Source organism: Gigantopelta aegis, chromosome 10 (assembly GCF_016097555.1).
Source record: "Gigantopelta aegis isolate Gae_Host chromosome 10, Gae_host_genome, whole genome shotgun sequence".
NCBI classification, from domain to species: Eukaryota; Metazoa; Mollusca; class Gastropoda; order Neomphalida; family Peltospiridae; genus Gigantopelta; species Gigantopelta aegis.
In genome coordinates this window covers 39,645,673-39,667,271 of record NC_054708.1, presented here as the reverse complement: position 1 = coordinate 39,667,271, position 21,599 = coordinate 39,645,673, and the positions used below count along the sequence as shown (strand labels likewise).

Genomic DNA, 21,599 nt, shown 5'->3' with positions numbered 1-21,599 from the left:
GATCACAGACCGACAAGACAAAAATATAATAAATATATTTTCATTGCTCAAATAAAATAATTTTTTTATTATGAAATATTGAAATAGATACTGGTATGGGACATGCACTAGGTTGTTAAAATACTGGATAAGTTCTGTAATGGTAAGCTATTGAAGTTTGAAATGACCAATGCATTTTTGCCAGTGAGGTGCAGAAAAATAGTGGGAACACTGGATTCGTAATAAATTTTGAAATCTCTTTTGAGTATGATGACCAATTAGTTACCTGCAAAATGAAGAACATCCAGTTTGGCCATGAAGCTTTTTAATTTTTAGTGCATTAAATTGGGTCATTTGACTGGGGCATTGTGGCAATTTGCCATATGACCGCTGTTAAATTTGTGCCCTGACTGTTTGAATGCTGATGAAAGTGACCTCAGGCTCACAGGCAGATCCAATGCATGGTTTCAACTTGATGGGATTATTATCTTGCTCATACTGGTCCTGTTTTTTCATCTAAATTAGAGTCTAATGCTCACACAACTCCAATACTGTTTATAAAAACCTACATAATTGCATTCATAACATTATTTTGACCATGCCACACTTGGCCATGCCCAAATAACTATGAAAAAGCTTTTGGAATGCTTCAAGCAGACATCGGTATCAGTGACATTGCAAGACCATTTGGTATGACAAGATCATTTGTACATAGACTTGTTGTGAAATAAACATCACTAGACTCACTAATGACCATACTCATAGTGGTTGGTCATAGTTATGTCAGTTGTGCAGGATCAGTATATTTGAACCACAACCCACAAAAGCTGTTTTCATCCACCCACCATTATTGCCCCATCACTGGCCAAACAGTAAGAAACTGACTGAGAACATGTACAGCATTTGGGAATGATGGTTGTTCTTCCAAATCTTGCACAGCATCTGCATATGTGATATTTCAACATAATAACACATATCAACATGTGGGTGGGGATTTTGGTGGGTTTTTTTTGACATTACAAACATGGATGATAATGAGATAGATGGTGAAGCCACAGTATTTCCATTTTGTTATGGAACTAACTGACAGGTCCGTGCTGCATACTTGCTGTCAGTTGATCTATCTTGGTATCACCTAAGCCTGGGGTACCTGGAACCTGCAGTGTATGCTGGGTAATCATACCCCATGTCGGTCATACACTCAAGAGACACACCCATAATCGCACCCATGAAGTGGGTGAAACTTGGTTTATGTGGCCTTACACCTACCCATTGAACCTAGTGGTGCACTCACTCTGGGTTAGCACCAGTACTGGCATGGAAAATCCCCCATTGCCTCAGGTGGAATACGAATCCAGTACCTACCAGACTAACCACTACACCACTGAGGCCGGTTACACATCCACATATTTCCCGAGTGTGCACTGAATTTCTACATCAAAAGCTCATGGACTACCTGTAGAATACCTATAATATGACTTGTGAGACATGTTCACGCTGACCTCATTCCTGTAGAACACCTATAATATGACTTGTGAGACATGTTCATGCTGACCTCAGTGCCATAGTACACCTATAGTATGACTTGTGAAACATGTTCACACTGACCTCAGTGCCATAGAACACCTATAGTATGACTTGTGAGACATGTTCACACTGACCTCAGTCCCGTAGAACACCTATAGTATGACTTGTGAGACATGTTCACACTGACCTCAGTCCCGTAGAACACCTATAGTATGACTTGTGAGACATGTTCACGCTGACCTCAGTCCCGTAGAACACCTATAGTATGACTTGTGAGACATGTTCACACTGACCTCAGTCCCGTAGAACACCTATAGTATGACTTGTGAGACATGTTCACACTGACCTCAGTCCCGTAGAACACCTATAGTATGACTTGTGAGACATCCCGTATTCACGCTGACCTCAGTCCCGTAGAACACCTATAGTATGACTTGTGAGACATGTTCACACTGACCTCAGTCCCGTAGAACACCTATAGTATGACTTGTGAAACATGTTCACACTGACCTCAGTCCTGTAGAACACCTATAGTATGACTTGTGAGCCTGTAGAACACCTATAGTATGACTTGTGAAACATGTTCACGCTGACATCATTCCTGTAGAACACCTATAGTATGACTTGTGAAACATGTTCACGCTGACCTCATTCCTGTAGAACACCTATAGTATGACTTGTGAAACATGTTCACGCTGACCTCATTCCTGTAGAACACCTATAGTATGACTTGTGAGACATGTTCACGCTGACCTCATTCCTGTAGAACACCTATACTATGACTTGTGAGACATGTTCATGCTGACCTCAGTGCCATAGTACACCTATAGTATGACTAGTCAGACATGTTCACACTGACATCAGTCCCATAGAACACCTATAGTATGACTTGTGAAACATGTTCACGCTGACCTCATTCCCGTAGAACACCTATAGTATGACTAGTCAGACATGTTCATGCTGACATCAGTCCCATAGAACACCTATAGTATGACTTGTGAGACATGTTCACACTGACATCAGTCCCATAGAACACCTATAGTATATCTTGTGAAACATGTTCACACTGACCTCAGTCCCATAGAACACCTATAGTATGACTTGTGAAACATGTTCACGCTGACCTCATTCCTGTAGAACACCTATAGTATGACTTGTGAGACATGTTCACACTGACATCAGTCCCATAGAACACCTATAGTATATCTTGTGAAACATGTTCACACTGACCTCATTCCCGTAGAACACCTATAGTATATCTTGTGAAACATGTTCACACTGACATCAGTCCCATAGAACACCTATAGTATATCTTGTGAAACATGTTCACACTGACCTCATTCCCGTAGAACACCTATAGTATGACTTGTGAAACATGTTCACGCTGACCTCATTCCCGTAGAACACCTATAGTATGACTTGTGAAACATGTTCACGCTGACCTCATTCCTGTAGAACACCTATAGTATGACTTGTGAAACATGTTCACACGCTGACCTCATTCCTGTAGAACACCTATAGTATGACTAGTCAGACATGTTCATGTTGACATCAGTCCCATAGAACACCTATAGTATGACTTGTGAGACATGTTCACACTGACATCAGTCCCATAGAACACCTATAGTATATCTTGTGAAACATGTTCACACTGACCTCAGTCCCATAGAACACCTATAGTATGACTTGTGAAACATGTTCACGCTGACCTCATTCCTGTAGAACACCTATAGTATGACTTGTGAAACATGTTCACACTGACCTCATTCCTGTAGAACACCTATAGTATGACTAGTCAGACATGTTCATGCTGACATCAGTCCCATAGAATACCTATAGTATATCTTGTGAAACATGTTCATGCTGACCTCATTCCTGTAGAACACCTATAGTATGACTAGTCAGACATGCTCATGCTGACCTCAGTCCCATAGAACACCTACAGTATTATCTTGTGAGACATGTTCACTTACAAAATCTTTAACAACTGCATCACTCTCTTTTAGAGAGACACAACTTCCCAGTTATGCTGGTGAACAAGTTTACTAAGTCCATGACATGACGTTGTCAAGCCTGAATTAATTAATGCCTGTGATGGTCAAATATCCTACTAGGCTACAGGGACATTTAACTGTGAGTTTTGTTTTGGGAGGTATTGCTGTTGATGATCATTGTGAAATACCCTGTAAGCATAAACACAAGCATCCTTCATAATGGCACTCTTTGTTTTTTAGTATTTGCTTTATTTTTCATTGCCTCCTAAAAGATTGGTAATATTAGGATATAATGATACATTTATTTTCCCCCCAAATTTCATCCAAGGAGTTTGTCAGATTGATTAAATAAACAGAGTATCATAGCATGTATACTTTCTTTCTTGTTGAGTATATATACAGTGCAATTCCATTGGCTTGAACCCCATCTGTACTTGAGAAAGTGACCCATTGGGTAGTTTGATCGAACCATTCGATCAACATCGGATATTTCTGTAACATCAGTTACAAAGTTGAATTAAATACATATTATTTTGGTAACTGCAAACTTTAAAATTTCATCAGTGTGTTATATAGCAAAATATCAGAGTGAAAGAACGTTTTAGAAATTACGTCGATTGTGTGATGCAGAAGTCCTTGACGGTATTAATTAAATGCGTGGTTGCTGAAGTGATGACAGCTGATTAACTCGCCCATCGTTAAACATTAATTCATTCATTCAAAGTAACGCTTTATGCTGAGGCCTGTTTGTTTACTGATTGTTTGATTGGTAGCACGGTTCATCTAACAGTTACCATAACACAAGCTGTACTTGAAAGATCATTACCGATAGCTGCCTAACAAACAACATAAAGAAAGGATTGTATGGCTATTGTTGCGATTCCCTGATTCATCTATAGTTCGTTCTGCCTAAATAATTAATCTGAAGGTTGTAATAACCAACTGCACGGTTCGAGTGTTCCCGTGTGTTCGATCCTTCCGAGGAGGAGCCAACAAGATTCTACTGTATATAAATGACTGTCACAGAGCTTCCAACGCTGTTACCGGCAGCTGCTCCACCACTCAGTTCCCCGGCAACAGAATCAGAAACCCGCAACGGGTGTAACAATATTTCTCCAAATATCCCAACCTATACATATAGATCTCCCTGTATCAGGGAACAAGATCGTATATATATTTACTATTAATCAACGTTAAATTCACTAGAAAAACAACAACAACACAAGTTTAGTTTCAAATATGTAGTATACAATACCAGGTAAGTGTTTCAGCACTTACATGGCCTGTTACAACCAGTGTCAACCCATCTCTAGACTGAGCACCACATATAAACTTAATCACTTGGCAATTAGGGATATAGTTGCCCCTCACAATTAAAATGGTAACCAACCTTAGAATAATTAATTATTATCCTCAGTCTTCTCTACATCCAATATTCAAAGGACCTACAATTTACCAGGTAATGAGACTAGGATTACCAGTTATAGATATTATAACTATTCGTAACTTCTGGGTAAAAGACGCGTACAGTTTACTTTAGTCATTCTGACTTTAGATTACCAGCTGTCTTTCCCACACCTATTATATTCAAATAACCTACAGTTTACCAAGTCATGGGACTAGGATTACCAGTTATCGATATTATAAACCTCTATCTAGTTTTTTGAGTAAGCAACGCCTATAGTTTACTTTAGTCGGTCTGACTTAGATTACCAGCTGTCCTTCCCACACTAAGCATAACTCAAATACACATAATTATAATACTTGAATGCTACAGCAAAATACCTTTCAGTTACCACAGAGCAGTAAAACATAAATTAGTTCGCCCAGCTGACAGCGTTTTCATCTCCTCCCTATAGATGGTTGCCAAGTCCCTATACAGAAAGAACTCCCAGCTTATATCCCATCTTTTGGTTTTGCAGCTGGGTCCCTTATCTTTGGCAGTCCTGCCATTTATGGAAGAGTGGCGAAATAATGGCCACACTAATTCTCTAAAACTACCAACAATACCGATACCATCTAACTAATAGGGGGAACCTTCTTGGGTTAATTACCCGGTACTCCATGCAATGGTTTTTGATCATTAAAGTGCTACTCCAGTTGTTTTAGACCCTGGTCAAAGGTTAAAGTGAAGACTGCTGTATCCGTCACAATGACCATTAGAATATTAACAGATATGAGCAGAGAACGTGAGTGGGTGTAATATTTAGTGATTTATTTTGGTTTAAACAATCTTTATTTCTGTTTATACATTAACAGATGGGATTAGTCAACAGGCGTAGCCTTGAAATAATAACTAGTCAACATGGACATATTGAGAAAATACAAAATGTGCATTTAGTGTTGAAAAAAGTAAAACTAAATATTGTATTTTTAACCTGTCAAAATGTAAATATTTGTATATAATTGGAACCAGAGAAACAAGAAGAATAAAGGAGAAGGTGGACAGTTTTATCAGTCAAAATGTTTGCTTTTAGCAATAAAATGTTGGATTGCTTTAAAGATGAGACTGTTTTCTTGTAGTGTTAAGTTGGGATTACCATATATTAAATTAATGTGTTGATATTTAAATTTAAATGATTTAACCTGGATAAGTAGGTCTGGTGCTCTCTATTGTATAGAGAGTAAAATAACATGTTCCAAATCTTCAGCATAATGACCACAGGTAAAATATGGATTTTCTCCAACGAAATGTGTAAATTTGTGGCCATTTAGATCATTTATTCCTAATCGAAGTCTGTAATGCAGTATTTGTAGCTTTCGTTCGACCTCAAAAAAATGTGCTTTCTTTTATTTTTTTCTCGAAAGAACTTATAGATGTGGAATTTTTAATACTCATTGATAAATTGTTCCATAAATTAATGGTAATGTTGAAAAAATATTCAGAATATAATTTTCAATTACATTGATATGACTGAAATTGTTCAGTATTCCACAAGGAATATCTGTTAATTTATTTGACCGACAGTTCTAGGTAGTTGGATGACAAATATTTAGGAGAGAAACCATATAGTCTATATACATCATACATAGTTTGTCTCCTCCTCTCGGCTATAATGGTATAAATCCCGTTTCATTGTACAGCCACTGGTGAGATGTCCCAGAAACAGACCCACAGATGGTGCATATAACATCAAGCTGGATATTTTCTAACTGCTGTAAAGGGTACAGTTATCCCAAATTATGTCAGCTTAATCAAAGGCTGGAGGAATAAATGAACAATATATTTTTTCTAGCAACTTTCTAGAGAGCAGGCTCCGTATTCATAAACATACTTAAGTCAATGTATGATACCTAAATACATATTTAAACTGCACGGATAAGTATCGTACATTCACTTAGGTATGTTTATGAATATGGAGCCTGGTGTTTTAGTATATGGAGACAATTGGTGATTTTGCTATGTTTTATTTCTATAATTCTTTGATTTATTCTAACCATAACACAGGCTTACTGATATACTTCATAATGGACTTAATTTGGTATAAACTATTTCCTGTCCTGGACAGAAAAGCCGGCATCGGCCGGCTTTTGTGCCCGACAGGCATGCGCTATGACAGCTTGCTCTGTATGTGCACGAAAAGCCCTATGACCTGACCTAACCTGTATAAACTAATACTATATAAATTTCATGTTTTGTGCTTTAAAGTTTTAAGTTTGACCTCCCCCTACCCCCAAAAAAACCCACCCCCAAACCAACCCAATAGTTATTATTTTCATTTATGTTCTGTACATTTGCATGATGGTATATTTTGTTAACACATTGATACTGATTTAAAAATCAATTATATATTAAAATGTTTTATGATTATTTTGACAAATGGTCTAGGAATGGAAAGTTCTAAATTAAATGCACAACGTTTTAAGCTAACACATAATTACATGTACAGACAATGCCAGTAATGTATGGTTCCTATACACAAAACACACTGCCCTTGGGTAAAATAATAATTTTGATAATAATTCATCCAAGAATGATTTACATGTACATGTAGACTAAACATTTTATCAGTGTTCATAAGTAAGTGATGGCGGTGGATTTTGGCAGCTACTGCAGCTGTCACTTAAGGCTCAAATAAACAGAGGAAGGCATCAGATTTGATATATGTCGAGAATTCTTGATTTTCTGAAGTGATAATATGAAACTTGTGTTTTGATCCATGTTTATCTTGAGTCTAGCACATTGCTATTGGAAACGTTGCACTACATGTCTAATTTAGGAGTCTAATATCGAGGCAGACTTCTAGAACTGCTTGTTAGTTTCAATTTCACACCTCCCCTGCTTTCTTTAAACAGCCTCCTACCTTTAAAGATAACAATCACTTTGTGTAGTTAATTGTATAATTTTGATAAAAGAGGTGTTTCTGAATAGTAAGTACTGTTATTGTGGCTACTTTTCATTTGTTAATTCTTCAGTTGGAATGGTAGTCGTCCAGTGTATAACTTCAGCAGTCTTGATGGTCTCCTTGACATGCTGTCTGGAAATGGTCTCCAGCCAGGATTTGAAGTGATGGGAAACCCATCTGGAATTTTCTCTGACTTTGACAACAAGACACAGGTGTACATGTGGAAGGACCTTGTAAAACAAGTAGCTGAACACTACATTAGTAAGGAAACATTTGCCTGCATTTAGAGCTATATATGTGTCTTTAATGGATTTGGTTAAAATGGATGAAATGTTTGAATAATATTCAATTTATTTCTATATGAATAGACCATTATTTTAAACTGTAATTTACAACATTCATGTATATTTTAAGTAGTCAGATTTTATTATTTGATTTTCTCACCTTGATTAAAAGAAAAGAACATTTAATAATACCGATAATCATGTCATTAATAAAAAACAAACTTCGACACGTGGTTGTGTGAGGAAACCATCTCACAGGCTACCCACACCGAAAAAGCAGCATGGTGTTATTTATATGAACTTGCCCATCTAGGCAGGACAGCCTTTGATGTACCAGTGATGATGCACTGGTTGGGATGGGGAAAACAGAATACATTGAGAGTGATCAATCTACAAACCCATCACACCTCAAGCAAGCACTGTACCACTGAGAAAACAGTCCATTGAGAGCGATCAATCTATAGACCCATCACACCTCAAGCAAGCACTGTACCACTGAGAAAACAGTCCATTGAGAGTGACCAATATAGCACAGGAAAACAAACAAGCCTATAGACCCATCACTCCTCAAGCAAGCACTGTACCACTGAGAAAACAGTCCATTGAGAGTGATCCGTCTATAGACCCATCACTCCTCAAGCAAGCACTGTACCACTGAGAAAACAGTCCATTGAGAGTGATCAGTCTATAGACCCATCACTCCTCAAGCAAGCACTGTACCACTGAGAAAACAGTCCATTGAGAGTGATCCGTCTATAGACCCATCACTCCTCAAGCAAGCACTGTACCACTGAGAAATCAGTCCATTGAGAGTGATCAATCTATAGACCCATCACTCCTCAAGCAAGCACTGTACCACTGAGAAAACAGTCCATTGAGAGTGACCAATCTATAGACCCATCACTCCTCAAGCAAGCACTGTGCCACTGAGAAAACAGTCCATTGAGAGTGACCAATCTATAGACCCATCACTCCTCAAGCAAGCACTGTGCCACTGAGAAAACAGTCCATTGAGAGTGACCAATCTATAGACCCATCACTCCTCAAGCAAGCACTGTACCACTGAGAAAACAGTCCATTGAGAGTGATCCGTCTATAGACCCATCACTCCTCAAGCAAGCACTGTACCACTGAGAAAACAGTCCATTTAGAGTGATCCATCTATAGACCCATCACTCCTCAAGCAAGCACTGTACCACTGAGAAAACAGTCCATTGAGAGTGACCAATCTATAGACCCATCACTCCTCAAGCAAGCACTGTGCCACTGAGAAAACAGTCCATTGAGAGTGATCAATCTATAGACCCATCACTCCTCAAGCAAGCACTGTACCACTGAGAAAACAGTCCATTGAGAGTGATCCGTCTATAGACCCATCACTCCTCAAGCAAGCACTGTACCACTGAGAAAACAGTCCATTGAGAGTGATCCGTCTATAGACCCATCACTCCTCAAGCAAGCACTGTACCACTGAGAAAACAGTCCATTGAGAGTGACCAATCTATAGACCCATCACTCCTCAAGCAAGCACTGTACCACTGAGAAAACATCCATTGAGAGTGATCACCCATTGAGAGTGATCCGTCTATAGACCCATCACTCCTCAAGCAAGCACTGTACCACTGAGAAAACAGTCCATTGAGAGTGATCCGTCTATAGACCCATCACTCCTCAAGCAAGCACTGTACCACTGAGAAAACAGTCCATTGAGAGTGATCAATCTATAGACCCATCACTCCTCAAGCAAGCACTGTACCACTGAGAAAACAGTCCATTGAGAGTGACCAATCTATAGACCCATCACTCCTCAAGCAAGCACTGTACCACTGAGAAAACAGTCCATTGAGAGTGACCAATCTATAGACCCATCACTCCTCAAGCAAGCACTGTACCACTGAGAAAACAGTCCATTGAGAGTGATCAATCTATAGACCCATCACTCCTCAAGCAAGCACTGTACCACTGAGAAAACAGTCCATTGAGAGTGATCCGTCTATAGACCCATCACTCCTCAAGCAAGCACTGTACCACTGAGAAAACAGTCCATTGAGAGTGACCAATCTATAGACCCATCACTCCTCAAGCAAGCACTGTGCCACTGAGAAAACAGTCCATTGAGAGTGATCCGTCTATAGACCCATCACTCCTCAAGCAAGCACTGTACCACTGAGAAAACAGTCCATTGAGAGTGATCCGTCTATAGACCCATCACTCCTCAAGCAAGCACTGTACCACTGAGAAAACAGTCCATTGAGAGTGATCAATCTATAGACCCATCACTCCTCAAGCAAGCACTGTACCACTGAGAAAACAGTCCATTGAGAGTGATCAATCTATACACCCATCACTCCTCAAGCAAGCACTGTACCACTGAGAAAACAGTCCATTGAGAGTGACCAATCACTCCTCAAGCAAGCACTGTACCACTGAGAAAACAGTCCATTGAGAGTGATCCGTCTATAGACCCATCACTCCTCAAGCAAGCACTGTACCACTGAGAAAACAGTCCATTGAGAGTGATCAATCTATAGACCCATCACTCCTCAAGCAAGCACTGTACCACTGAGAAAACAGTCCATTGAGAGTGACCAATCTATAGACCCATCACTCCTCAAGCAAGCACTGTACCACTGAGAAAACAGTATTGAGAGTGACCAATCATAGACCCATCACTCCTCAAGCAAGCACTGTACCACTGAGAAAACAGTCCACCCAATCTATAGAGCAAGCAACACTGAGAAAACAGTCCATTGAGAGTGATCCGTCTAAGACCCATCACTCCTCAAGCAAGCACTGTACCACTGAGAAAACAGTCCATCATAGACTCCTCAAGCAAGCACTGTACCACTGAGAAAACAGTCCATTGAGAGTGATCCGTCTATAGACCCATCACTCCTCAAGCAAGCACTGTACCACTGAGAAAACAGTCCATTGAGAGTGACCAATCTATAGACCCATCACTCCTCAAGCAAGCACTGTACCACTGAGAAAACAGTCCATTGAGAGTGATCCATCTATTGAGTACAGTCTGCTGAGAGGAGCTACCAGTAGTGTGGGAAGAAACAACAGGAAAACACTCCTCAAGCCAGCACTGTACCACTGAGAAAAACAGTCCATTGAGAGTGATCAATCTATAGACCCATCACTCCTCAAGCAAGCACTGTGCCACTGAGAAAACAGTCCATTGAGAGTGACCAATCTATAGACCCATCACTCCTCAAGCAAGCACTGTACCACTGAGAAAACAGTCCATTGAGAGTGATCCGTGTACCACTGAGAAAGACCCATCACTCCTCAAGCAAGCACTGAGAAAACAGTACCACTGCAGCACTGTACCACTGAGACAGTCCATTCATTGAGAGAGTGATCCGTCTATAGACCCATCACTCCTCAAGCAAGCACTGTACCACTGAGAAAACAGTCCATTGAGAGTGACCCATCACTCCTCAAGCAAGCACTGAGAGAAAACAGTCCATTGAGAGTGATCCCCATCACTCCTCAAGCAAGCACTGTACCACTGAGAAACACACCCCATTGAGAGTGAGTCTGCTATAGACCCATCACTCCTCAAGCTACCAGTACTGTGGGAAGAAACTGACCCTATCCCACACTCCTCAAGCAAGCACTGTACCACTGAGAAAACAGTCCATTGAGAGTGACCAATCACTAAGCAAGCACTGTACCACTGAGAAACAGTCCATCACCCATCACTCAAGCAAGCACTGTAAAAACTGAGAAAACAGTCCATTGAGAGTGATCCAATCTATAGACCCATCACTCCTCAAGCAAGCACTGTACCACTGAGAAAACAGTCCATTGAGAGTGATCCGTCTATAGACCCATCACTCAAGCACTCTGAGAAAACAGTCCACCCAGAGTGATCAATCTATAGACCCATCACTCCTCAAGCAAGCACTGTACCACTGAGAAAACAGTCCATTGAGAGTGATCCATCTATAGACCCATCACTCCTCAAGCAAGCACTGTACCACTGAGAAAACAGTCCATTGAGAGTGATCCGTCTATAGACCCATCACTCCTCAAGCAAGCACTGTACCACTGAGAAAACAGTCCATTGAGAGTGACCAATCTATAGACCCATCACTCCTCAAGCAAGCACTGTACCACTGAGAAAACAGTCCATTGAGAGTGATCCGTCTATAGACCCATCACTCCTCAAGCAAGCACTGTACCACTGAGAAAACAGTCCATTGAGAGTGATCCGTCTATAGACCCATCACTCCTCAAGCAAGCACTGTACCACTGAGAAAACAGTCCATTGAGAGTGACCAAAACTATAGACCCACTGTACCACAGAAAACCTCAAGCAAGCACTGTACCACTGAGAAAACAGTCCATTGAGAGTGACCAATCTATAGACCCATCACTCCTCAAGCAAGCACTGTACCACTGAGAAAACAGTCCATTGAGAGTGACCAATCTATAGACCCATCACTCCTCAAGCAAGCACTGTACCACTGAGAAAACAGTCCATTGAGAGTGATCCGTCTATAGACACATCACTCCTCAAGCAAGCACTGTACCACTGAGAAAACAGTCCATTGAGAATGACCAATCTATAGACCCATCACTCCTCAAGCAAGCACTGTACCACTGAGAAAACAGTCCATTGAGAATGATCCGTCTATAGACCCATCACTCCTCAAGCAAGCATTGTACCACTGAGCTACATCAAACTTCTCATCTTAATGATGTCATAAAGTGAAATATATGTATTGTGTGTTTAGTGGCAGAGGCAATAGTGATAGTGATATCATCTTCCGGAATATATACCTCATGGTTTAGTGTTACATGTTTAGCTCTGTTACAACTATGAGTCCTAGATCAGTGAAACCTGTGTTATGGTTGCACCTGTGGATGTTCATCTTAATACATGTTAAACAAAATTAATATTGCTAAAATGTTAATTGAATGCATGTTTTTAAATATGTAAATAAAATAAAATTAATTATGAATTTAAATTTTTACATCACCAATGAAAGAAATATGTTTAATTGTTTTTGCTTGAATATAGTTTTATAACATGATTGGCTTACACACAAAAAGTTTATTGAAGACAAGACCTAGAATTCTGAAGCATTTTTGATTACCAATGTTGTTTAATTATTACAGGTATTTATGGAGCAGGAGAAGTAATGTCTTGGAATTTTGAAACCTGGAATGAACCTGATTGCAGAGACTTTGACACGGTCAGAATGACCACTCAAGGTGTGTGTACTAGAAACACTTTGTCATGATCAGAATGACCACTCAAGGTGTGTGTACTAGAAACACTAACACGGTCAGAATGACCACTCAAGGTGTGTGTACTAGAAACACTTTGACATGGTCAGAATGACCACTCAAGGTGTGTGTACTAGAAACACTAACACGGTCAGAATGACCACTCAAGGTGTGTGTACTAGAAACACTAACACGGTCAGAATGACCACTCAAGGTGTGTGTACTAGAAACACTTTGACATGGTCAGAATGACCACTCAAGGTATGTATACCAGAAACACTAACACAGTCAGAATGACCACTCAAGGTGTGTGTACCAGAAACACTAACACGGTCAGAATGACCACTCAAGGTGTGTGTACCAGAACACTTTGACACGATCAGAATGACCACTCAAGGTGTGTGTACCAGAAACACTAACACGGTCAGAATGACCACTCAAGGTGTGTTTACCAGAACTCTTTGACACGATCAGAATGACCACTCAAGGTGTGTGTACCAGAAACACTTTGACACAGTCAGAATGACCACTCAAGGTGTGTGTACCAGAAACACTTTGACACAGTCAGAATGACCACTCAAGGTGTGTGTACCAGAAACACTAACACGATCAGAATGACCACTCACGGTATGTATACCAGAAACACTAACAGTCAGAATGACCACTCAAGGTTTGTGTACCAGAAACACTAACACGGTCAGAATGACCACTCAAGGTGTGTGTACCAGAACACTTTGACACGATCAGAATGACCACTCAAGGTGTGTGTACCAGAAACACTTTGACACAGTCAGAATGACCACTCTAGGTGTGTGTACCAGAAACACTTTGACATGGTCAGAATGACCACTCAAGGTGTGTGTACCAGAAACACTAACACGGTCAGAATGACCACTCAAGGTGTGTGTACTAGAAACACTTTGACACGGTCAGAATGACCACTCAAGGTGTGTGTACCAGAAACACTAACACGGTCAGAATGACCACTCAAGGTGTGTGTACTAGAAACACTATGACACGGTCAGAATGACCACTCAAGGTGTGTGTACCAGAAACACTAACACAGTCAGAATGTCCACTCAAGGTGTGTGTACTTGAAACACTTTGACACGGTCAGAATGACCACTCAAGGTGTGTGTACCAGAAACACTAACACGGTCAGAATGACCACTCAAGGTGTGTTTACCAGAACACTTTGACATGATTAGAATGACCACTCAAGGTGTGTGTACCAGAAACACTGACACAATCAGAATGACCACTCACGGTGTGTGTTCCAGAAACACTAACACGGTCAGAATGACCACTCACGGTGTGTGTTCCAGAAACACTAACACGGTCAGAATGACCACTCACGGTGTGTGTTCCAGAAACACTAACACGGTCAGAATGACCACTCAAGGTGTGCATACTAGTAACACTGACACAGTCAGAATGACCACTCAAAGTAAGTATACCAGAAACACTTTTGACACGGTCAAAATGACCACTCAAGGTGTGTGTACTAGTTACACTGACGCAGTCAGAATGACCACTCAAGGTGTGCATACTAGTAACACTGACACGGTCAGAATGACCACTCAAGGTAAGTGTCACGGGTCGGTATCCCAAAAGAAACAAGACGACAACTCAGGAATCATTCATACACATTTATTTACATAACACTTCCCTCCCAACCAATACATATTACACTTTCACGCATGTAACACATATCACATGTAAATTAAACTATGAATCACTATTAAATAGAGTAAAAATCTTTTAACCACAAAATAATACTAAAATGTCTGTCTTCCACTATTCATCACATTTCACAATTCATCATCATAAGTCACCCTCATCATCACCCTTGTCATGATCATTCACTGATCATCTTCACCATTCCCCATTATCATTATCATTCACTAGAATCATCACACCTCATAATGATCATTCACTGATCACCGTTGTCGTTTACTATTAATACCCCTGTCATTCACCAGAATCACTAACCCCCTCGTCACGGTCATTCACTGATCATCTCCGTTCACCAGAATCATTGGTACCCTCATCACGATCCTTCACTGATCATCTCCTCCATTCACCATTATTACCACCATCATTCACCCGAATCAGCAACACTCTTTGTCAGGATCATTCACAGATCACCTTCGCCGTTCGTCAAAATCATTGACACCGTCGTCACGATCATTCACTGATCATCTTCTCTGTTCACCATTATCACCACCGCCATTCACCAGACTCTTCGCCAACTCCCAGAATACATCATCTATGTTCGTCATCACCAGGACCCAATACACAAATACATTGAAATACAATATACCCTAATCAAAACCATGTAATATTTATATTACCATATCAGATGTTAGACAATTTTCTCTTAATATAATGTCCGCACTTCACAAGTGTCTTAAATATTACATAAATCAGATTTACTTAAGACTTTTGTTTTGCTATGACGTTACATACAACTACTAACACATATACACAATAGTATACCACAGTTATACAACAAACAAACAAAATCTACTTACGGTTGTCATCAACCCAGAGTTATACAGAATAAAATATTTCACAATATCTTAACACACAGTTTCTCTCTCAAGAACGTTATGTGACTGCCCACAACTCATTACATCTCCCAACTATATCCCCACTATGCATGCCTTCACTCACAAACAAAAGTGTTCACCAATGTAAGCCCAAGCCCAAGTTCTTTACAAACACCTCTGCTAGTGATTACAGTATAAAAATATAGTTTGCCTTAGCAAGCTATGACACACAGTTCAACAATATATTCTCAATTACCCAAGTATTTACAATAAATGTTCTAAAATATAATATGGTTCTTATTTTAGTACCCTTGACTTGTGACAGTAAGTATACCAGAAACACTTTTGACACGGTCAAAATGACCACTCAAGGTGTGTGTACTAGTTACACTGACGCGGTCAGAATGACCACTCAAGGTGTGCATACTAGTAACACTGACACGGTCAGAATGACCACTCAAGGTAAGTATACCAGAAACACTTTTGACACTGTCAGGATGATCACTCAAGGTGTGTGTACTAGTAACACTGACAGTCAGAATGACCACTCAAGGTATATATACCAGAAACATTTTGACACTGTCAAGGTGTGTGTACTAGAAACACTGACATGGTCACGGTGTGTGTACTAGAAAGACTGACACGGTCAAGGTGTGTGTACTAGACACACTGACACAGTCACGGTGTGTGTACTAGACACACTGACATGGTCAAGGTGTGTGTACTAGAAACACTGACATGGTCAAGGTGTGTGTACCAGAAACGCTGACATGGTCAAGGTGTGTGTACTAGAAACACTAACACGGTCAAGGTGTGTGTACTAGAAACACTGACATGGTTACGGTGTGTGTACTAGAAACACTGACACGTCAAGGTGTGTGTACCAGAAGCACTGACACGGTCAAGGTGTGTGTACTAGAAACACTGACACGGTTAAGGTGTGTGTACTAGAAACACTGACACGGTCAAGGTGTGTGTACCAGAAATGCTGACACGGTCCAGGTGTGTGTACCAGAAACACTGCCACGGTCAAGGTGTGTGTACTAGACACACTGACATGGTCAAGGTGTGTGTGTACTAGACACACTGACAAGGTCAAGGTGTGTGTACTAGAAACGCTGACATGGTCAAGGTATGGTGTACCAGAAACGCTGACACGGTCAAGGTGTGTGTACTACTTGATGATGAAAATGTATGGGTTTTTTCCATATACTATATACTAGCTGTTCCTACAGGCCTGGGGTGTGATATCTACTTTAGTCACAATATATTAAGGGCCACATGAAGACTGCGCTGGAAAAAAAAGAGGAAATCCACAAATTTATTTTAATTATTTAACAACAATTTAGTACAGAATTCATTTGATTTCAAATAACAACAAAACAAACATGCACTCCCAAATAACTGCATTCCTCTTTTTGGTAGTGACAGACATGCGCACAACTCGGGTCCATGGCAAAACAAGTAGCAGGTATGGTGTTCAGTCACTTTTTATCCAAGAACGTCCCATACAAATCAAGAGAGTGGGCAGATCAGTCCATCCTGGTGATCCCCTGCTGCTGCAGCAAGTCTGTGATGACCAGACATCTGTGAGGAGTGGCATTGTCGTCCTGCAAAGTGATCCCCTGCTGCTGCAGCAAGTCTGTGATGACCAGACATCTATGAGGAGTGGCATTGTCGTCCTGCAAAGTGATCCCCTGCTGCTGCAGCAAGTCTGTGATGACCAGACATCTGTGAGGAGTGGCATTGTCGTCCTGCAAAGTGATCCCCTGCTGCTGCAGCAAGTCTGTGATGACCAGACATCTGTGAGGAGTGGCATTGCCGTCCTGCAAAGTGATCCCCTGCTGCTGCAGCAAGTCTGTGATGACCAGACATCTGTGAGGAGTGGCATTGTCATCCTGCAAAGTGATCCCCTGCTGCTGCAGCAAGTCTGTGATGACCAGACATCTGTGAGGAGTGGCATTGTCATCCTGCAAAGCGGCACCTAGCTGATCCCATGCCTTCCAGAGCAGGTTGGATGCGTGGGCGCAGGATCTCATCCCTGTAATTTAGACCAGTTAGGAAGCCCTGAACAACATGCATACGGGTGTGTATTACTGATCCTTATTTAAGTGATACTGGATTCAAGGGGGAACTGACAAAATGCACTGGTGAACAAAGAGTGTCTGATTAGACAGATATCATGTAAGCCATTGTAACTGGAAGGAACTTTGAGATTGTGCCAGTTTACACAGAAATCCCCAGGTGCCAGTTGTGAAAGTACTCTGTTGTATGTAATTAAATTTTCAGGTTTTCTAAACTACTATGATGCCACCTCTGAGGGTTTAAAGGCTGCTAACTCTATGTTGCGATTTGGAGGGCCAGCTGACGGCTGCACACGAACGGAGTATGCCGAGGCTCTATACAAACACACTGTGGATGGCATCAACTATTTTACTGGTCACAAAGGTGTTAGGATTGATTTTATATCACTGCACGAAAAGGTGATTGAAAAGAAAAAAATGACAGTGCTATTAATCCTGTGAAACCTTGCTTAAATTTACATATATATGGGTTTTTATGCTACTTGTATGTACATACTACTTTGTTTATCCAATGTCAAACAGCAGAATGTGACATATAAATGTTAAAAAAGTCTCCTTTTTTGTCTCAAAATGTAATTACTTGTAAGTCTATTGACTTGTTTTTATTTCTTAACGTTTATTTTGAACACTTAATTGACATTTGATGAATTTAGATGAATGTTATAACTTCATTGTAATAAAAAAAGTTCATAGATATAGATAATAGATACCTTGAATGTTTTAATAGTGATCAACTAGATAATTTTATATATTAATGTTTATAGGGTCATGGACATTCTAAAGTTATTCTTCAAGAGGAGACTCGAGCTTGGACAAATATTGTGAAGAATTACCCATCACTGGCTCACAAACCATTTTACAATGAGTGAGATATTTTAATTACCTAAGACAGGCCAGTCAGAGCATTTGTTTAAGTGGGAGGTGGGTGGGGGGGCAATGATCAAGGTCATTATTATGCATGGCACGAAATGCCTTGCCCGAGGGTATGCCCCCTGAAAAATGTTAAAATTGGTTGTCTTTGAAAGTTTTTCTCGGTATCTGAATCGCAAAATTGGCCATTTGTAAACAATAATTTTAAAAGGATTATTTTGCATGGTATTTTACCCCAAGAATGTTTTCATTTAGATGCACTAGACTTCACCAGTTAAATGGGGAGAGGGCGGCAGCAGTTATCGGGGTCCGAGACGTGCCTATAGCCAAAAGAGGTTCAGGCACGTTTTTAGGCTTATTGTTATTTAGATAGCCTTAGACACAATTTCTTGGCATCTTGATAGCAAAATTACCCATTTTCAGAAAGTGATCAGTTGCTCTTTTGGAGTTTCATATAGAGAATAACTAGTTAATGATGTCGGATATCTGCTTTATCCTGTGAAGGTAAGAATGGGTAATTTCTCATTTGGCCTGAACAGAATAAAGCAGATATCCGACGTCAGTAACTAGTTATTATTTTTATCCTGTAGACCATAAAAATTCAGGAGAAAAGCTTTTATTTCAGTTTTTTCTGTTACATTGTACGATGACCTAGAGGTCAACTGAGCAATTTTATAATGTAGCTATGCATGTAACGTCTTATGAGTGACGTCAAAAGTCGTAATCTGTTAATATACGTTTATGACTTTGTTTTAATCGGTCATCGTAATCTGTCAGTAGAAACAGTGGTTGCAGGATAAAACCCAAGAATTATTATTTAGAAGAGTTAAATAACTTGTAGATCTGAATCACTAAATCATGAATTATAGTGTTGACCGTTGTCACTGAACACGGCACTAAAATGGTAACAGCTGTGTTTCACTGCAAGCGTTTTGTTTCAGTAATTTTAATGATAATAAGAATATTATAATACATTTTGTTTTTAAACAATTGACATGATTAACAAAACTTAGCTGTTTCCTGAAATTAAAAAACCCCACTAACAAATATTGTGTTTAGAGCATACCTCTCCAAAACAGACTTTCACTGACTGACACAAACACACATACCACACACACAAACACCACACATACAGAGATGGGCACAGTCAGACACACGGACAGACACACACACACACAGACACATGCACATACACACACATAGACATAAATACACACACACACACACACACACAGACACATGCACACACACACACACACACACACACACCCTCTCTCTCTCTCTCTCTCTCTCTCTCTCTCTCTCTCTCTCTCTCTCTCTCTCTCTGTAATAACAACAACCACCATAACAATTATAGTGGAGTAATAGCAGTAGTACAAAATATAAATTAAAACTCAAACAAAATGGAAGTTATTGTTAAAACTCAACATAAAAAAATAATGACATGGAACTTTCTTTTATTGCAGTGAAGCAGACCCACTGGTTGGCTGGTCCAAGGATGAAATCTGGAGATCAGACTCAACATATGCAGCTATGGTTGTCAAGGTCAGGGTTATTTAGATGGACAAGCTGGCCTCAGACCACAATTAATTTCACTATATGTTTCTATATAGCCTTAGTGGCTATAACATTTTTATTAATATCAGCAGGCCCGTGAAGTTTTGTATGTACCTTTGCCTGCATGGGGGACACATACCCTGAAAAGGACAACCCCTGTTGTCCAGCTCTTTCTCCCAGCATATTGGTTTAAACAGACACACCCTCTAAACCAGGCCGGAGTACACCCATTTTACACAAAAAGCACTACTTTTGCATGGGCCGGAATTACCACAAACAAGTCTTCAATGTCAACAAGTTACACATGTTTACAAACTACATGCTATCCCCTGTCACTTAAGTCAAACAGTTGCCACTTCATAGCTGTCTGCCATGAAATAATCACAGTCAAACAGCAGACTACTTGCGCGGTGAAACTTCCGGATTTTGGACAACCAAATGGGAAGATAACTGTAATCTGAGGCCTATCAGTCCATTTTTTTCCCCTAAAAACTGGCCCACACTAATGCATTCCAATGATATACATATTAAAGCAATGCTCGGTAAGTATCGGTATGTCACCTTTAAACTGAGAGTATACAGAGGCTGTGTTAAAACACCTACCACAGTGCCTTGCCATGGCCAATTTTAGCAATGGAAACTTGAGGGACACCAACTTCAAAATGTAATAACTTTATCAAATTTTGGAATTTCTTCATACAATGAGCAGCTATTTCTTCTTCTACATATGTTCTATCTGCACAGTGTTGTCTTGGAAAGATTTTGAAATATTTAAAGGAAAAAAAATCAATCATTAGATTTTACTTCATTTTTAATGAAATATTAAACTTAAATTTAAATTTTTGAAAAACAAAAAAATCTAAAACTGTAAAATTTTGCATTTTAGATATGATAAGTGGAGGCTTAGTAAAGATATGGTGACTGAATTCATGATACATTATTAGAAATGTGTCAGAGGGATGGTGAAAGTCACAAAATTGGGGCCATTTGCAACAAATGTTTACACACTAATTTCAGGGAAAATTAGACATGATAGGCCTCATATTCAATTTTGACCTGCTGTATTTACTTAATCTACTTCATTTACTGTATTAGACATGTAGCCACTTTGTAAAAGGCAAAACAGTCCATATAAATGCATATTAATATGAATATGCCCTAC

The 21,599-nt window shown here is 39.9% G+C and overlaps 1 protein-coding gene across 2 annotated transcripts in view; it reads left to right on the top strand.

Annotated features, from left to right (window-relative positions):
* LOC121384379 (alpha-L-iduronidase-like) overlaps positions 1–21,599 on the top strand; it is a 48,842-nt gene that overhangs the window by 6,694 nt on the left and 20,549 nt on the right. Inside the window, exons 3-7 of one of the 2 annotated variants that reach the window (XM_041514752.1) lie at positions 7,917–8,107; positions 13,264–13,359; positions 18,216–18,409; positions 18,775–18,875; positions 20,347–20,425. In XM_041514752.1, the coding sequence (XP_041370686.1) occupies positions 7,917–8,107; positions 13,264–13,359; positions 18,216–18,409; positions 18,775–18,875; positions 20,347–20,425 (661 nt within the window). The remainder of the gene's footprint in view (positions 1–7,916; positions 8,108–13,263; positions 13,360–18,215; positions 18,410–18,774; positions 18,876–20,346; positions 20,426–21,599) is intronic. The other variant, XM_041514753.1, reaches the window with a different exon arrangement.